At 36.1% G+C, this 18,481-nt stretch overlaps 2 protein-coding genes across 2 annotated transcripts; one reads left to right on the top strand and one right to left on the bottom strand.

Annotated features, from left to right (window-relative positions):
• The first annotated feature begins 2,484 nt into the window (after positions 1–2,484).
• Positions 2,485–7,882, top strand: LOC146958868 (methylthioribose kinase-like). Its single transcript, XM_085740384.1, has 6 exons — positions 2,485–2,804; positions 2,887–3,196; positions 4,372–4,546; positions 4,642–4,843; positions 5,841–6,055; positions 7,468–7,882. The coding sequence occupies exons 1-6, from the start codon at positions 2,616–2,618 to the stop codon at positions 7,631–7,633; spliced, it is 1,257 nt and encodes a 418-aa protein (XP_085596510.1). The 5' UTR covers positions 2,485–2,615; the 3' UTR covers positions 7,634–7,882.
• Positions 7,883–8,426: 544 nt separating this feature from the next.
• On the bottom strand, positions 8,427–9,468 carry LOC146958867 (uncharacterized). Its single transcript, XM_085740385.1, has one exon. It carries the CDS (start codon positions 9,302–9,304, stop codon positions 8,597–8,599), a length of 708 nt encoding a protein of 235 aa, XP_085596511.1. The 5' UTR covers positions 9,305–9,468; the 3' UTR covers positions 8,427–8,596.
• Positions 9,469–18,481: the final 9,013 nt, after the last annotated feature.

Here is an 18,481-nt window from a genome sequence, read left to right as displayed (position 1 = left end):
ACAAGAAACTAAGTGGGTGGTGAAAAGGTGAAAGAATTAGATAGTTCAGTATTTAAGAATTGTTAAACTGGAATAGTTAGATCGAGAAATGGTGTAGCCATTATTGAGGGTAAGAATGAAAAAAAAGATATCATGTCCAAGAATGATCCCCTAAACGAGTTTAGACATTTTGGTGGAATGACAATAGTTTTAGGTGGTGATTTCAGGCAGATATTGCATGTTGTCCGAAAAGGAACGAGGCAGGATATTGTTGATGCCTCAATCAATTCATCAAAGATACGAGCTTATTGTAATGTGTTGAGGCTTACTGTTAATATGAGATTGGGTGCATCTTCGGCAATTGGAGACGACAACGACGCTTCATATGAGAATGGTGAAATGAAGGTAGAAATTCCTGAAGATTTGCTCATATCAGACACAACAAATCCGTTGATGTCACTTATAGACTTTGTCTATCCCGATTTGAATGATAACCTTGGTGACCCGCTATTTTTCCAAGAAAGGGGAATACTCGTACCAACGCTTGATTCAGTTAAGCATGTTACCAAATATATGATGTCACTGATTCCAGATGAAGAGAAAAAGTATTTAAGCTCTGATTCTGTTTGTCGATCAGGTGAAAATTCTGATGTCCAAAGCGAGTGGTTCACAACGGAATTTCTTAATGGTACTAAGAGCTCTAGAATTCCAAATCACCGGTTGAAACTAAGGGTTGGATGTCCAGTTATGCTGATGAGAAACATCAATCAAGCCAATGGACTGTGTAATGGTACGAGGCTGACAGTTACACATCTAGGGAAGAGCACGATAGTTGTTACCGTAGTTATAGGAAAAAGGGCAGGTACCAGGGTATTCATTCCCAGGATGAATCTTATTCCGGGTGATCCAGGACTACCCTTCAAATTCAGGCGCAGACAATTTCCATTGACGCTTTGTTTTGCAATGACAATAAATAAAAGCCAGGGTCAATCTTTATCTCGAGTGGGAGTTTATCTTCCTAAGTCCAAATTCACGCATGGACAACTCTATGTCGCTGTCTCTCGAGTTACTTCTAGAAAAGGTTTGAAGCTGCTCATCTTGGATGAAGATAATAATGTTTGCAAGGAGACCACAAATGTTGTGTATCGTGAAGTTTTTCAAAAAGTATGATCATTGGTTATGTTTTAGAATTGTTGTTGCTATAATTTAGAAAACAAAAGTTGCGTATTGTTTGGAAGTCGTTTTTTTTAATTTCTTTGTAAGGCATACTGGTCATTACAAGACATGTAATTTCTATATAAGCAGATCCTTCTGCCATTGACTTTTAATTGATGCACTTTTCAGGTATAACAATTCGCGGAGCGTTTTTTTTTACATCGTTGTTACCCTAAAATACAATATTTACATTAGACCATTGATTTTGCAAAAAATAAAAACAAATAACAATCGGCGTTTCTGTAGCCCAAATTATACTCATACACACCCGTAAAAAAATTAAGGTTTGCATTCACAGACTAGGTGTATACATCTGACACTGACTATTATATAAAAAAATATAATTTTTTTAGTTTTTATGATTAATAAAATACAATATGTCAACAAATAATAATATACAGTACGTTGACGTATTTTTGCAAAAATATTACATATGCTAAGTTTAACAATTAGTTCTTCTTATACTACAAATAATTAGTATAAGTATAAATCCAAATACTTTAATCGGTATGTGCAATGTTTAGATATTTCAAAATATATACAAAATTAAGATGATATTTTTTTTAAATATCAAATTTAAATTATAACCACACTTATAACTTTAATATAACATAATATAAAATATATACATTTGATCAAAAAAGTTTTTTATTTCCCGTGCTTGGCACTGGTCACTATACTAGTAAAATAAAAAATAAGAGTATGTATTCAAAATATTATGATAGAGAGTGTGTTGTAATCATTTCTTTTCAATGAGTCCTTAAAATTTATAAAATCTTTTGAAATCTTATAAATTCATAAAATCCTTTAAAATCTTATGATATAAATCCATTGAAATCCAAATTGAAAATCCTGATTGTCTTTTAAAATCATAAAAGTCATTAAAATCCTACAAAATCTTTTAAAATCTTTGAGACTTTTTTAAACAAAAATTGTCATTCAAAATTCTAATCTAATACACCCCTAAGAACAACTATACTTTAATTAAGTTTTTTTCCGGGTCAAGAATCAAGATAACACAACTTCATGACAAAGAATCAAGATAACACAACTTCATGACAAAGGTTGTAACACGGTGTAATTCCATTTTGAATGACGTTATTATTTTAGCGTGTCTACAAACAAGAATCACGCACGCCTTTGAGGGAAAAATAAAACAGAAAAACTGGTTTTTTATTGATAAAATCAAAATATATTATTATAATAATAATAATAATAATAATAATAATAATAATAATAATAATAATAATAATAATAATAATAATAATATGACCAGGTTCAATGAACTCCAGTTATTCACACTTCCAGTCAATCACTACACTTTCCTGACCCAACTGTAAAACAACAACAGTAGCGTAGCGTCTCTCTTCCAAAAGTATAATCAAACATTCTGTAAACACCATTGCTCAAACCACTTCATCATGTCGAATTTCTCAGAGTTCAAACCTCTGAACGAGAAAACACTGATCGAGTACATAAAATCCATCCCTGCACTTTCATCCAAACTCGACAACAATTTCTCCGACTTATCCGTCAAAGAAGTCGGAGATGGCAACCTTAATTTCGTCTTCATCGTTTCCAACACCAACGGTTCTTTTGTCATCAAACAGGTATCATCCAAAACTTCATCTCTTCTTCAAAGTTTCGTTCTTTTTTCTATTTTTAATAATGGTTTTCATTGCATTGTTGTAGGCTTTGCCATATGTTCGTTGCATAGGAGAATCATGGCCAATGACGAAAGAAAGAGCATATTTTGAGTCATTGGCGTTGAAAGAAGAGGGTAAATTGAGTCCTGATCATGTTCCTGAAGTCTATCATTTTGATCGTACTATGTCTTTGATTGGTATGCGTTATTTGGAGCCACCACATATAATTCTCAGAAAAGGCTTGATTGCTGGTGTTGAGTATCCTTTGTTGGCTGATCACATGTCTGATTTTATGGCTAATACACTCTTCTTTACTTCTCTGCTTTACCGTTCTACCACGGAGCATAAACGGGATGGTATGAACTTTCTCTTTTCACCTTTTCATACCCTCAACATATTTATTTATTTGCAATTAAAAGTTTGTTACTCTAAGTCTATTTGTCCAATTCAGTGCTTGAAAGCATCATATTATCCCTGAAATTCAATTGAGCTTGTTTTTGTATTGGAAACATTGGTTCCTTGATGTGTGGTTGTCAATTGTCTGTGATTTGCTTTGTTCTTATTAGGCCATGTTTGGATAAACAACTCATTTTGCAGCTTATGTATAAGCTCCCTCTTTCTATAACAAAAGATAAAATAAAGTTAAGCTGTGTTACTAAGATATCTGCGAGTTAATGAGAATAAGCTGAAAAGAGCTTATGAACATGCAATAAGCTATTTTCATAAGTTCTCCCAAACACAAATAAGCTGAAAACAACTTATGAATATGCAATAAGCTATTTTCATAAGTTCTCCCAAACAGTCTCACAAGTACTTACAGTTATGCCAGTAGGTAAGCTCAAATAAGTCAATTCAAATGGTCCCTTAGTAAGTATTTGAGTCGTTGTTAAGCTTTTCATTTGAAAATGGATGGAGTAAATGATGTCACCTTCTTGTGCCTTATAGACAATTAATATTCTTAAACACATAGTAACATATAACCCACATGGGCTAGCCTGGTGGTGTAGGCTTTAGACCTTGGAATGTGATCCTCTCAAGGTCTCAGGTTCGGATCCTCATGGTGCAAAATTTTGTGGGTTAGTCCATACAAAGCTTGCTCTGGCTTTAAATGGGCCCCCACTAATGGACGGTGGAATTGATCCCCCGGATTAACCTTCTGAAAATAGTTCGGAAGACGAACCTTCTGAAAATGATGATTATCAAAATCGTCTTGATTCTTATCAAGACAGAACCGGATTACTGGAGGCGGTTCAAACAGGCACAGGTCAAGTAAATGGTATTCCTGTAGCAATTGGTATTATGGATTTTCAGTTTATGGGAGGTAGTATGGGATCCGTAGTGGGTGAGAAAATCACTCGGTTGATCGAATATGCTACCAATCAACGTTTACCTCTTATTATAGTATGTGCGTCGTTGGCCTGGATGCGAGTTTTTTTAAAAAAAAAAAAAAAAACATAGTTATATTTATATTGATATTACCTTAAGACATGCTATGTTACCATTGGTCTTAAGTTATTCTTGTTTCATGCAGTTGCTGAATTTTGCGGGAATGTGGAGTTATGCAGGCTCACTGAGCAGGTTGTGTTCTCTGACCCATATAAAGTTTCTGAGTATAATCGCTGGACTTCCCCTCATCTTGACCGTGATGCTGAGGCTGTTCGGGAAGACAATCTACTGAAGCTTGAAGTTGCTGAGCTAAAATCAAAGTATTATATATGTCTCACACTCTCACTTTTTTCTTCTTTTAATGCAGTAGTTTTGTTTTTTGGGTTTTTGTTGATGAAAGTTTACGTTCATTTAGGTTCTGTGAGAGGGCTCAGGCACTAATACACGGAGATCTACACACTGGTTCTGTGATGGTTACTCGTGAATCAACTCAAGTTATTGATCCTGAATTTGCATTTTATGGACCAATGGGTTTTGATATCGGAGCATTCCTAGGAAACTTGATTTTGGCTTTCTTTTCTCAGGATGGACATGCTGATCAAGCAAACGATAGAAAAGTAGGTCCTCTTTTTCCATGTCTTTATTGGCCCATTCTTTTCATTCTATTCTGAATTTGTTACTAGACATATATTTGCTGGTGGTTCTTTGTAGTCTAACTTGCAAACTTAGATCTCTATCTCTAGTTATGGTTAATATATTGAAGTTTTTATTTTACTTTGGCGGATTTTTACATGGAAGCTGGTTATCTTTAAGCAGTCCTACATATCTTTGGGATATCATGACATTAGTACTCGCAATTAAGTTTTTTTTATCTTTGTTGCGTTTGTTCTTATTTACAGTTTTGAATCAATTTGTATTGTTCTCATACTTTGTCTGCATGGTTACCATAACTAGTTCCTTGTTATCCTAATTCAGAGAAGGAATCCGTGGTATGCATGTTGATCTGGTATCAGAGTCACGCCATGTGAAAAATCTAATGCATAAGCCACAAACAAAGAAAGGAAATTTCAGAAAGGTAAATTACAGAAAAGAAAGAGTAGACCTCCCAGCTATGGAAGAAGCTTTCTTGCCCAAGGCATATGCCATAAACAAAGACGATATCATGCCTTATGTGAACAACCCTTGACCCCTTATACTACCATTCTCTCTCCCATTACTCTGCACGTCGAACACGTTTTCGCTTTCCTAACTACTTTTTTCCGCTCTACTGGCTGTTGTAGGCCTGTGCGAATAGACTTGTGGAATTTGGGGTTGTATTTGTATATGTGTAACCCATCTTTTTCAGATAATATTATATTTCTTAGCCCAATACTAGTAACAATTGAAGACTTGGTTACATGATAGAGTAATTCTCATGGTTTCTCTTTGATGTCCAGCATATGATATATTTTAGGGAATCAACATTGTGGATATGTAAAGTGATTAGATAGCTCTCCTACATTGACTAGTTTTTAGGAGTACTCTGTCTCTGTTTCAGTTTTTTCTTTGTTGAGGTTTTGTTATCCATCAAACTTTGAGTTTCTATATCTTACTTTAACACACTATTTTATGCAGGCATATAAGGAATGGATTCTTAAGACAATTGCAGACACTTGGAATCTTTTCCACCATAAATTCACTGCACTTTGGGATGAGCATAAAAATGGTGCTGGTGAGGCATATCTTCCAGGAATCTATAACAACCCTGATGTTCAACTACTTGTACAGAAGAAATACATGACAGATTTATTTCATGACAGTCTGGGATTTGGTGCTGCCAAAATGATAAGGTGTCTCTTTCTCTTAAATACGTTTTTTCCTCTTTTAATAAAAATAATATGAGGTTGCAGTAATCGTTTTCACTTAAATGCTACAGAATGCCCATGCTTATGATTTATGGGTTAACAATACAATCATTAGAGAGATAAATGGAGTAGTTTCTATTGTGGACAAGATGGTAGAGTCGCATCTTAGTTTATTTGGGCATTAGAAGGGGAAAACTAAAAAGCAAATTATAGTGAGAGATTACGAGGTCAATGATCTATCTTTAGGCTGACATTGATAGAGTGTTATAGTGATATTTGATCCATGTAATTGACCCTACCTTGTGGAAAAATGTATGGTTGTTGTTTTAATATATATTCACGGTCTTGCAAACTAAGAGCTTAAACTTTTAGGATAATTGGTCATTTACACGGTACAGCTTTATTGACCAAGTAATCAAGTCCAAAGAGCTCTTGTTTGAGCATGAATGTTAGATATAAAATCTCATCTAATGACTGTTTTGTTCAAGCTTATCGAATAGATGGTCATTTTTGGTTACAAGATTATTTAGCAACAAGTAATGACTGTTTAATTTCACAATAACGGAGAGGTTTCAAGCATTAAGAATAATGTTTATGTGACCAAATATTCTTTATTATAATTTGATAAAGTACTCCGTTGAATTGTTTTATCAGTTGTATTTTTTATTTACTCACCAATCAAACTGGTATCGTCTCCTCTGCATTCATTGCTCCCATTTTAATATCTCATTGGCTGGTGATTTTGGAGTTTATCTTTATAAGAAGTTTTGCTGACCTCTTTTGTGGCTGATGCCACAAGGCTTAATGTCAAAGTATGGTCCACAATGTTTTAATTGGAACTAATTGGATATTTGACATGAGTTCTCTTAGTGCATTGTATCTGTATATGTGTGAATACAGGGTAATGGTGCCTGTAGACTAAATTCTAGTATGACCTTCACTTCCTTGTCTTGTCTTATTTATAGTATTTTTAATCTTTTACACTTTTTGAAGTTTGAGTGATTTTTTTCTTCATAAAATTTATTTTGAAACTTTCAGTCAGGTTCAGTGGGGATTACCCCTATATCGGAGCATATCAATTAAAAAGATAACACATTATAATGGAACTGATTCATCTTAAAACTTTTTTTCATTACCATGTGTTCTTCTTTTGGACCATGATTTTTTTAACAGTGGATACCATTACGCTTATCTAGAAAAAAAAAAAAAAACAGTGGATGCCATTACGCATCTTTTGTTCTGGTGTTATATTCACTAGGCCTCCAGGAAAAATAAATAGGTTCCAAAACACCTGTTCATGTCAAGTCCAGAGTATCACCGTGCCCTGACCTAATCTCTGTCCATAAAAAATTGAGGTGTCACGACTAACTCTTCCATTTCAATTATCTGATACACAGGAGAATTGTTGGTGTGGCACATGTTGAGGATCTTGAAACTATAGCTGACGCTGGTAAGCGGGCAACCTGTGAACGGCGGGCACTTGATTTAGCTAAGATGCTTCTCAAAGAAAGAAGAAAATTTGAGAGCATTTCTGAAATTGTGTTAGCAATTCAGCAATTTTAGTTGTGACAAGGTTTTGCTATATCAATACCTTTACATCCATCATTCATCTGTTTTCAAAATATACCATCTCTTAGATTTTTCCCGAGTGAGTACTACTTGATATCTGTTTCCCTGTCACATTATGTATAGTGAATAAACTTTCTCGGTTTTTCTCCATGGGAAGCTGGGAGATGGTACTGATAGCATAACAGTTTCTAATTGTTGTACACCCCATCATTAAACGTGTTGTTCTGGAGTTTTGTGTGATTACTTAAGGTTCCATTAGAAGTTATTTTTATTACGATACTCAATTATCAAATATGATGGGATCCGGTGATGCTTCTACCGATTTAATATTGTAACTTCAATGCTCTCGGATTTAGATGGTATATTTTACATAATATTCAATGGTTGCAGTAGTGCTAATTTTCCCTTTTCGTTGGTTCTCTAATTCTTTGTTCACTGCCTTCTCTCTATTATCCTCTAACTTTTAGTTAGTGGAAGTAAAGTATATGGCTGTTGGATTATGGATTTGTGTCTGCATTGTATTGTCATGGTGGGTTGTACACAAAAAAAAACTGGGGCGACATAGGAAGGAAAGGGAACAGGGGAAAAATCCAAATTTTGCAAGTATTTTTTTTGTTGTTGAAAGTTTTTTTAAAAGGGAATCTGCTATATCTACAAAGATTAAAGATATATTTAAACCTTTAATGAATTATATAATTGATCTTCATTCAACAAGATCTTGTGGAAAATAAAAGCTTAGATTTTCCCCACTTCAACACCTAAAAAAGCTTAGTTATACTTCAGATGCTAACCATAAAAAAGTGGCATTCATATAAATATAAAATGTTAAGGAAGGATAAAGTTCCATTGCCACATACTGTTTTCCTTTTTAGCTTACACAGCTTTGTACTGTTATTACATATGCATTATCTCTATTCTTATTAGAACCAGATATGGTTTCTTATTTCCTTAGTTGATCTAATTATTATACATGGCTTTGTAGTCACTCCACAGCTGAGCAACTGGCTTCCCTAGCAGGTCATTAAAGTAACTTTCACTATAATCCGTCTTCAGCTTCTTGTTCAAATCTGCCACAAATCCATTTTTGAGATTATCACAGTAGTGTAAAAAGTGAGCTGTGACTTCATATCCTTGGTCCCATTGATCCCCTACACCTGCAGGACTCCATAGATCTGAAGCATAACCAGCCTTCATCCTCACGAAATCAGCTATACCTTCCCTGAGTCCCGAAGGAGCCTTGCCGTTGCCGTCCCATTGCAATATATGAGCCATTTCATGATAGATCAACCCAGTAATCTCTTTTTTGACATCTTCACGATATTTCTCGATATAACCCGCACTTAAATGAATAATATCATTGCTAGCAAATGCCAGTCCATCAATGTTCTCTATAACTACACTGACTTCTTCGACACTTTTGATGTCAGCACTATTGTTCTGTTGAAAGAGCTTCTGTATGAATTCTGTGGCTGAGCCGAGTGTTTGCTTGGCATACGCTCCACCTATTTCTTTGTCGAAACGGGCAGCACCGGTGCTGGCTCCGGCATTGTTGGACACAACATAGTTGATTGCCTTAGCGCAATGAGCAGCTGCTAGAGCAAGTAGGAAGAACAGGACATTCTTAAGGTGTTTTTGATCCATTGTTGTTTTAGGTGTATTTTGCATCAGGCCATTTGAGGTGTTTTTATAGGAGTTTGGAGGGTTGTGCAGTTATAAACTAGCGGAGAGTAAGGGGGTGCTGGGAGCATGACATATATTATCAATTGATATTTAATTGTGAAAGGAGTTGCGTTCAGACTTCAGAGACAAGTAGCAAAATAAATCAAATTCCTACTTTACATTTTCTCTTGTAAAAAAATAAAATGAGATCATGATTCATGTCTCACTATGCCACTCAATTGATGTTGGCATAATGGTGACCTAGCACAAACCATCGAGTTTAAACTGTTGAGAGTATATCTAATTAATCTGTCATTTCTATAGTATATATTGTCTAAAAAATATATCATTTGAGAATTTATTCACAACTTATGTTGAAAAATTGATTGAAATGAATTAAAAAAGAACATAAAAATATGATCAGCTATTTTTATAAGAATATCCAGATACTAATATAAATGTGTTTATTTCAAACAAACTCTTTCAATTTGTCTGGTAGATTCGTAATATGTGAAGAAAGCCATTGGTATTGCTGTCCAATGAAATACATACAGTGATGTAGCATAATTTTCATAATTACTGAATTATTTTAACTTCTTAAACAACTTAATTACTCATAGAGTAAGACACATATAATGTAGGGGCTAAAAAGTCTAATTTTTTCTAAGGATTAAAAACAAAATTCTAGGACCATTTACTTAATTAACCCAATAGAATTTGGTGAAGAACAATTATATTGTTCAATTTATGGAACTTTTGGACTAACATAATGATTAATTAAAAGTATTATACAACAACAACCAAGCCTTATCCCACTAAGTGAGGTCGGCTACATGAATCAAACGACGTCATAGTGTTCTATCAAAAACCATATTTGGATCCAACTCATTGACCTCTAAATCCTTTCTAATGGTTTCTCTAATGGTTTTCTTAGGTCTTCCTTGAAGGTGAGAAAAACACAAGAAGGGGGGGGTTGAATTGTGTTTTGAAAAATTCTTCGTTTCTCTAAACAACTGAATACACTGATCAGAAGCTAAGTGAGACAGCTTCTGAAGTGATGATCAGAATCTAAATGCAGCGGAATAAAACAGAGAGAGAGAAGAAGAACGACACAAAACAATTATACTGGTTCCTTCCACAATCCGGAAGTAGTCCAGTCCCCCTTGCACTTCCAAGGAGATTTCACTATGAGTAATATCTGATTACAAATGCTCAAGCACACAAGCAAGAGACTTCCAATGCTCAAGCACACAAGCAAGAGACTTCCTTTGCTCAAGAACACAATCAAGAGACTTCCTGCTCAAGCACAACTGCAAGAGACTTCCTAACTAAACAAAATTACACAGAAAATTGTTTAAGGTTGAACACTTGATATACAATCAGAGGTGCTCACAATACAAATCAGATACAGACTCAATGAACTTAAGAATTTCTAAGATATGACTTTGAGACACAGAAATTCTAAGTGAATGCAGAACAATTTCAGCAGAGGTTTGGTACTTGTGAAAATCTTGTGAGTCTTTCGTTCAGCGTTCTTGCATTACCAATTCTCTAGGTCTTCACTCCTTTATATAGAGGTGTGAAAGAGACGTTGTGAAATTGCCAGCACACCAAAGAGTCGTTGTTGAAGCTTGATCTTTCACCAATGATCTTTTTGCCTGATTTGGTTGTTGTCCTATGAAGAACAATTTTGAAAACCATTCCTTATCCAAAGGAACATCTATGCAGGCGAGACCGTATTCTGGAGCTGTTTTCTTGTCTTGAAGCGCAGACACAAAACAGAGTAGTGGAGAACGTGGTTGTACAATTCGTACAAAGTACAATGTCAACGCTTTCGTCCAAATTGCAAACACACCTTCAAACACCTTTGAAATGACCGTTGCAAACTCCACTAATCCTTTGTTTGTGTTTTCGAATCCAATAGACAGCTTTTGCATTGATAATTCTTCAATTCTTGATTCTTTGCAAATCCAGTTGATATTCAGCTTCTGGTGAAATGGCTTCTGATGAGGCAGCTTCTGATGATGCAGCTTCTGATGGTTCAGCTTCTGATGAGATGACTTCTGCAGCTTCTGATGATGCAGCTTCTGATAATGTGGCTTCTGGACCTCTTGTCTTCAGAAGCACTATTCTTCAGGAGCAGCTTACTTCAGGAGCGCTATTTCTTCAGGAGCAGCTTGACTTCAGGAGCGCTTTTTCTCTTTAGTAGCAAGTTGCCTTCAGGAGCGTCCAAGCTTCGAATTTTTGTTGTTTCCATAGCTCTTTATTTGCTCATTCAGAACCAATGATGATGTAACTTTATAATTATGGTCCTGTACACTTGAACAAATATTAGCTAGTCCAATTTACAATTTTTAATACCTTGTTATCATCAAAACTCTTTAAGGTTCATTGTTAAACACATTTTGTTCCAACAATCTCCCCCTTTTTGATGATGACAAACAAAAGTATTTAAAATTGATCAATTGTTGTTAATCTAATTAACAAGTTGACTTTGGGGTTCTGAGGTTTGTAAGCTCAGAATCTGAGGTTTGTAAGCTCAAACTCCCCCTGAGTCTGATAGTCTTTAAGGTGAGGTTTGTAAGCTCCCCCTAAGTTCTATCCAGGTTAATTAAATTCATTTTTCGCGCAATAATATTATCAGAGCTTAAAAACAAAATTGAATCATTGAAAGAATTAACTTATAGATAAGAAGAATGGTTCAATTAATTTTACTTGAATTTTGATACTCCTTCTTTCGTTCATAGCCTATACCAATAAGGTAAAAAATGATAGAAGTTTTTCAAAAAATTCAAATGTCATTAATGGGGCTCAGAGCCTTTAAATACTTGTCACATATACTCCCCCTTTTGTCATTATCAAAAAAAATTGAAATAAATTTAAGCATGAAAGACAAAAAGATATGAGAAAAACTCAAACATGAGAGAGTATACTAAGCAAAGAACTAAATAAATCAGAGCAAAAATCATGTATATTCAATTGTCAGAAGCAGCTAAACAGTCAGAATCAGTAAGCATTCAGAAGCAAAAGAAATAAGACAAGATGATTTCAGAAGCAAGGACTAAGAAATTTTAAAACAAACAACAAACAAAGAAAAACACAAGGGTGTGCAACTAAGGGTTGGTTTGTTGTTGTTTCTTCATCTCTTCCATTTCTTCAATCTTCTTCTTCAACAGTTCTTCAAGTTGTTGTTGCCTCTGAAGAAGAGCTTGTTCCCTTTCTTTAGCTTCTTGCTGCTGCTGTGCCATCTGTTTCTTCAGAAGCTTACACAGCCTTGCTTCTCTGGTCAAGTAATCCGTTTCAAAGAAGAAAGGCTGGTTTGCCAGGAGCAGTGTAGAGCTTCTTACTCTCAGACTCTGATTCACATGCTCCATTACCCTTCTGACTGAAGCTTGCTTGACTCTGATGCATTTGGCCTTGATTTCTTCAATAAGCCCAGCTGCCCGGTTCTGAAGAGATGCCCAGGAGTCTTCATATGCACCTGTGAGATCAATTGTCCTTCTTTGATCCACCAGATTGTGCATCTGACTCAAGATTGTCAGAAGCTCAGAATTAATATATCCAGATTCCAGGATGTTTGTGGGTGGATGTTCAAGGATTTCAAGATCAGAATCACTGATTTCTAAATCTTGAATAGGGTTAGGAACTGGAATGGTAAGGTGTGTTTGTGTGTTTGAAGATGTAGGCTGGTCAAAAACAAAGTGTGTGGTGGAGGTTGAGGCTTGAACGTTGACTAGAGAGATGTCAACATCCATGGGAGTTGGTTCTGGAGAGTGTTCAGGTAAAGGTTGAAATTCAGTTTCAGTTGGTGGTTGTTGTGGTGAAGTTGTCGTTTGAGTGTTGAGTTGGGGGTCAGTGGTAGCTATTGGTGATTGTGGGGGTGTTGTGGGTTTATGTGGTTCAGGTGTTTGTTGATGGGGGTTTTCTGAACCAACGTTTTCAGAAGCAGTTGCTTCTGGAGTTGTTTCAGAGGCCTCTTCTGAGGTTTTGTTTATGGGTAACTCACCTGAGTAGTGGAGAGCAAGATTGTCTAAGACAGAAGTGTCTTCTATTGGTTCAGGTACAGATGGTGAAGAGGGTGAAGTGGGGATAGAGGTGACTGGAATCTGGATTACCTGATCTGCAGGGCCAGCTTCAGAAGTGATAGTACTAGGTGCTTTCAGAACCGCTTCTGAAGCTTTAACAGCCACTTCCTTGACTTCTTCAGACTTCTTCTTGAAAAATTCATCACAATTCTCCAGACCTGAAGCCTTGAGCTTTTGATCCCTCTCCAAATTGTATTGAGCTTCTTTCCTTTTTAACTCAGCTAGCATCTGAACAGCTTGCCCATCAGCTTCTTTCTCCATATCAGAAGTTACTTCAACCATTGGAGTGAAGGTTAGTTCAGATGCCTTCTTTTTGTGCTCATTTGCCTTTATCCCATCAAGAGCTTTATTCAGATGCTCTTCTGTGATGACTGACTCTGATCTGTCCTTGCTTCTTTTTATGGGAATAGAAGCAGCCCTAATTTTCTTCTTCTCCATTCTATCTGCTAACTTATCAGCAGCGTATTCCTTAGCCATCCTTTCCATGGCTGGAGTTACTTCAAACATAGAGTTTTTCAACTCAAGAGGAGCTTTCTTCTTCTTCAACTTGGGATCAGCTTCTTCTTTCTCTAACTCGTCCAGAGCTTCATCCAACTTCTCTTTATGGTAGACAGTTTCAGTCTTTCCTCTCTTTCTCTTAACAACTTTCAGTTGCTTGACCTTGTCAGCAACAGCTCCAGGAGCACTTTTAACTTTCTTCACTTTAACAGGAGCAGCTTCATCCTGAGTGCTTGCATCTTCCTCCAAGATGTACTCAGCTACTAAATTGGCTAAGATTTCAGGGTTGCTTTCCTTAAAGATGGGAGGAAAGTCCCTGATTATCTCAGTCTCAGCAGTTGTCATCTCTAACCACTTTTCATCTTTAGGGGCTTCTTTGAAGAACTTCATAGAGTGTAAGCTCCTGCTACTGATAGTCCTTTCAGCAGTAGAGACTTCGAAACATTTATCAGAAGCACTCCTTGTTCTTTTTAAGAACTCCAGCACCCTTCCTTGATGAAAGATTTCAGACAACAATCTCCCATAGGGTACTTGTTTTCTTCCTCTTGTAATGCTTTCGTTTATGGCCCAGCAGAGATGATCCATTACATATCTTGGGAAGTTTATCTTTTCCAGAATAGCCATGAAGTAAATTGCTAGCTTCTGTTGATTGTTAGGTTGGTCAGATCCTCCTGCTCTTTGAAAGAAGCAATCATTACTGAATTTCACCAACATCCTGTTGTGAATCTCCATTTCAGAAGGCTTTGCATCTTTCTTCCCACCCAAAAGAGTGTTGTAGTAACCTTGTAGCAGGACATCTTCCTTCCTGACTATTTCTTGGAATCTTCCCTCTGCATGCCTTCTACAAGCTTTAGCTATAACTTCCTCAGTGATGGTTATAGGAATGCCCATCACTTCAGACCTTATTTCTAAGCTGTCAAATGATGTAGGATTCATATCCATGACCATTTTCCCTTTCTTTGACCCAGCTTGTTTGCTTACAACTTTTGCAGGCTTTTCATTGTACACTTCAGCTTTTAACCAAAAGTCCTTGACCAAGTTCACATATGTTGGCCCATTTAGCATCCTGAAATACTCAGACAGCTCCTGTGTCTTTATCAATCCTTCCATGTTTACTTCGTACTTCTTGAGTGAAGTAAAATCCACCGGTGACTCTATTTGAACTATTAAGGATTCCCATGGAATATCCATAGTCTTCTCTTTGTAAATGGACCCAGATTCTGATACGCTTTGCTTGTTTGATGTAGATTCTGAAACTTTTGAGCTTGATGATGCCATTTGATGATTGACGAAGATTTGAAGAAGATGAAGATTTTAGGGTTCTAAGTTTGAGAGAATGCGCTTACTTCGCAAGAGGTTTGAGAGCAAATGTGTTTGTTGTGAGTGAGTAGTGTGTGAATTGACAAAGTGTTAAAAGTAAAACGATTGCAATTCAAAAGAGACAAACAAACATAACATTAATGACAAAATTGGGGGCGCGTGAAAAGTACTTTCAAAGCTTTTAAATCATCATTGCCCTTTTTAGTTATACACCAACACATACAGGCCACGTAAGAAGTTCACAGAGTAACTACCAAGTTAGTGGGCCAGAAGTTACTTTAAAAAGTAACTCCCAACGTTTCCACTAATTCAACTATTCAGAAGCAACAAATCCAGCTTCTGGACTTCAGATGCTGACGTCATCATCAGAAGCGAGTTTTCCTCAGAACCTCAATAAAGAGCTTCTGATGAACTACTGCTTCTGAACTAACTTCAGAACCTAAAATCCTATTCAGGAGCAAACAAACATTTAATCAGACACGAAGTGCATGTTCAAATTTTTCTTTATAAAATCAAATCTTTCAACAGTTAAAGGCTTAGTAAATATATCAGCCCATTGATTTTCAGTATCAATGAATTGTATATCTAAAATTCCTTTTTGAACATAATCTCTGATAAAATGATGTTTGATTTCAATGTGCTTCGCTCTTGAATGCAAAATTGGATTTTTAGACAAACAAATAGCAGCAGTATTATCACAATAAATGGGAATACTGTTAGCAGTTATCTGATAATCTTCCAACTGATGTTTCATCCAAAGTAGTTGTGTACAACAACTTGCAGCTGAAATGTATTCTGCTTCTGCTGTAGACATAGCAATAGTTGTTTGTCTTTTGCTAGCCCAGGATATAAGATTATCACCCAGAAATTGACAATTGCCACTGGTTGATTTTCTTTCAATCCTATCACCAGCATAATCAGCATCACAGAATCCAATTAGCTTATAATCTAAGGATTTCCTATAAAGGAGTCCAAGATTAGTTGTTCCCTTCAAATACCTGAAGATTCTCTTGACAGCAGTCATATGAGATTCTCTAGGATCTGATTGGAATCTTGCACACAAGCATACACTGAATAAAATGTCTGGCCTAGATGCAGTGAGGTATAACAAAGAACCAATCATACCTCTATACAGCTTCTGATCTACTTTAGCTCCTTCATCTTCTTTGCTCAGGTTGCACGTAGGATGCATTGGAGTGTTCATCACTTTACAATCTTCAAGTTTGAACTTCTTCAGAAGCTCCTTTGTGTACTTTGATTGATGAACATAGACTCCATCTTTGCATTGATTGATTTGAATGCCCAGGAAGAACTTCAGCTCTCCCATCATGCTCATTTCAAATTCATCCTGCATTAACTTAGAAAATTCCTTGCAAAGAGATGCATTAGTAGAACCAAATATTATATCATCAACATATATTTGCACAACAAGAATATCTTTCCCAAGGGTCCTTCTGAAGAGTGTAGTGTCAACCTGTCCTCTCTTAAAATCATTTTTGATTAAGAAATTACTTAGTCTATCATACCAAGCTCTGGGAGCTTGTTTCAAGCCATATAGTGATTTCTTCAGTTTAAAAACATGGTCAGGATATTTAATATCCTCAAATCCAGGAGGTTGCTTAACATACACTTCTTCTTCTATGACACCATTGAGAAATGCACTCTTGACATCCATCTGATATAATATTATGCCATGATTAACTGCATAGGAAAGAAGTAACCTGATTGCTTCCAATCTTGCAACTGGAGCAAACGTTTCAGTGTAATCAATGCCTTCTTGTTGACTATACCCTTGTGCAACAAGTCTGGCTTTGTTTCTAGTTACTTCACCTTGCTCATTCAGCTTGTTTCTGAATACCCATTTTGTTCCAATAATGTTCTTGTGCCGAGGTTTGGGTACCAGATCCCACACATTATTTCTTTGAAATTGATTCAACTCTTCTTGCATAGCTAGGATCCAACCATCATCTGAAAGTGCTTCATCAACTGTCGTAGGTTCAATCATTGAGATTAGTCCAATCATTGACTCTTCTTGTCTGAAATGTGATCTTGTACTTCTTGGACTATCTTTGTTTCCAATGATTAGCTCCTCAGGATGTGAAGACTTGTGTTTGAATGTGTTTCTGGGAGGATCTTCTTGATGTGAGTCATCTTGTGCTTCATCAGAAGCAGCTTCATCTTGTGCTTCTGATGTGGGTTCAGCTTCTGGACTGTCTTCAGACTCAGCTATCTGATCAGGTTCTGGAGTAGCTTCAGGAACCTGTATCTCTGCAAAACTTTCACCTTGCTTTGAAGTTTTATCTTCAAGCTCCTTGTCATCAAATTTAACGTGCATAGATTCTTCAACACAGAGTGTTTCTGAATTATACACCCTGTATGCCTTTGACCTTTCAGAGTAACCTAAAAAGATTCCTCTTTGGGCCTTGGCATCAAATTTCTTTAGGTAGAGCTTGTTGTTCAGAATGTAACATGTACATCCAAATTGATGAAAGTAAGAGATATTGGGCTTTCTTCCTTTAAAGAGTTCATATGCTGTTTTCTCCAAAATAGGTCTAATATAGATCCTGTTTTGAACATAGCATGCTGTATTCACTGCTTCTGCCCAAAAATGTTTTGGTAAATTGTTTTCATGAATCATGGTTCTGGCCATTTCTTGTAAAGTTCTATTCTTTCTCTCTACAACCCCATTTTGTTGTGGTGTTCTAGGAGAAGAGAATTCATGGAAAATTCCATGTTTTTCACAAAAAGCTTCAAATGGCTCATTTTCAAATTCTCCACCATGATCACTTCTGACTTTCAAAATTTTTGATTCTTTTTCAGATTGAATTTGAGTGCAGAAGCTACTGAATACATCACACGCAACATCTTTACTCTTTATGAATTTCACCCAAGTCCATCTGCTGTAATCATCAACAATGACTAATCCATACCTACTTCCATATAAGGATGCAGTACTCACTGGTCCAAATAAATCAATATGGAGTAATTCTAAAGGTCTTGAGGTTGAAACAATGTCTTTGGTTTTAAAAGATGATTTCACAATTTTCCCTCTCTGACATGCACCACAGAGTGCATCTGAATGATAGTCAATGTCTGGTAGCCCTTTCACAAGTTGTAACTTACTAAGCTTAGAGATTAATCTCCAGTTAGCATGTCCCAACCTTCTGTGCCACATCCATTTCTTATCATTCACTGATAGTAGGCAAATCACCTTCTGATCAGCCAGTTCAGAAAAATTGATTTTATAGACATTGTCAACTCTCTTTCCTTTGAACACAAT

This window comes from Medicago sativa, chromosome 1, assembly GCF_051527215.1.
Source record: "Medicago sativa cultivar Bolivia chromosome 1, Bolivia_mono, whole genome shotgun sequence".
NCBI lineage: Eukaryota > Viridiplantae > Streptophyta > Magnoliopsida > Fabales > Fabaceae > Medicago > Medicago sativa.
This window is presented reverse-complemented; position numbering and strand designations above follow the sequence as displayed.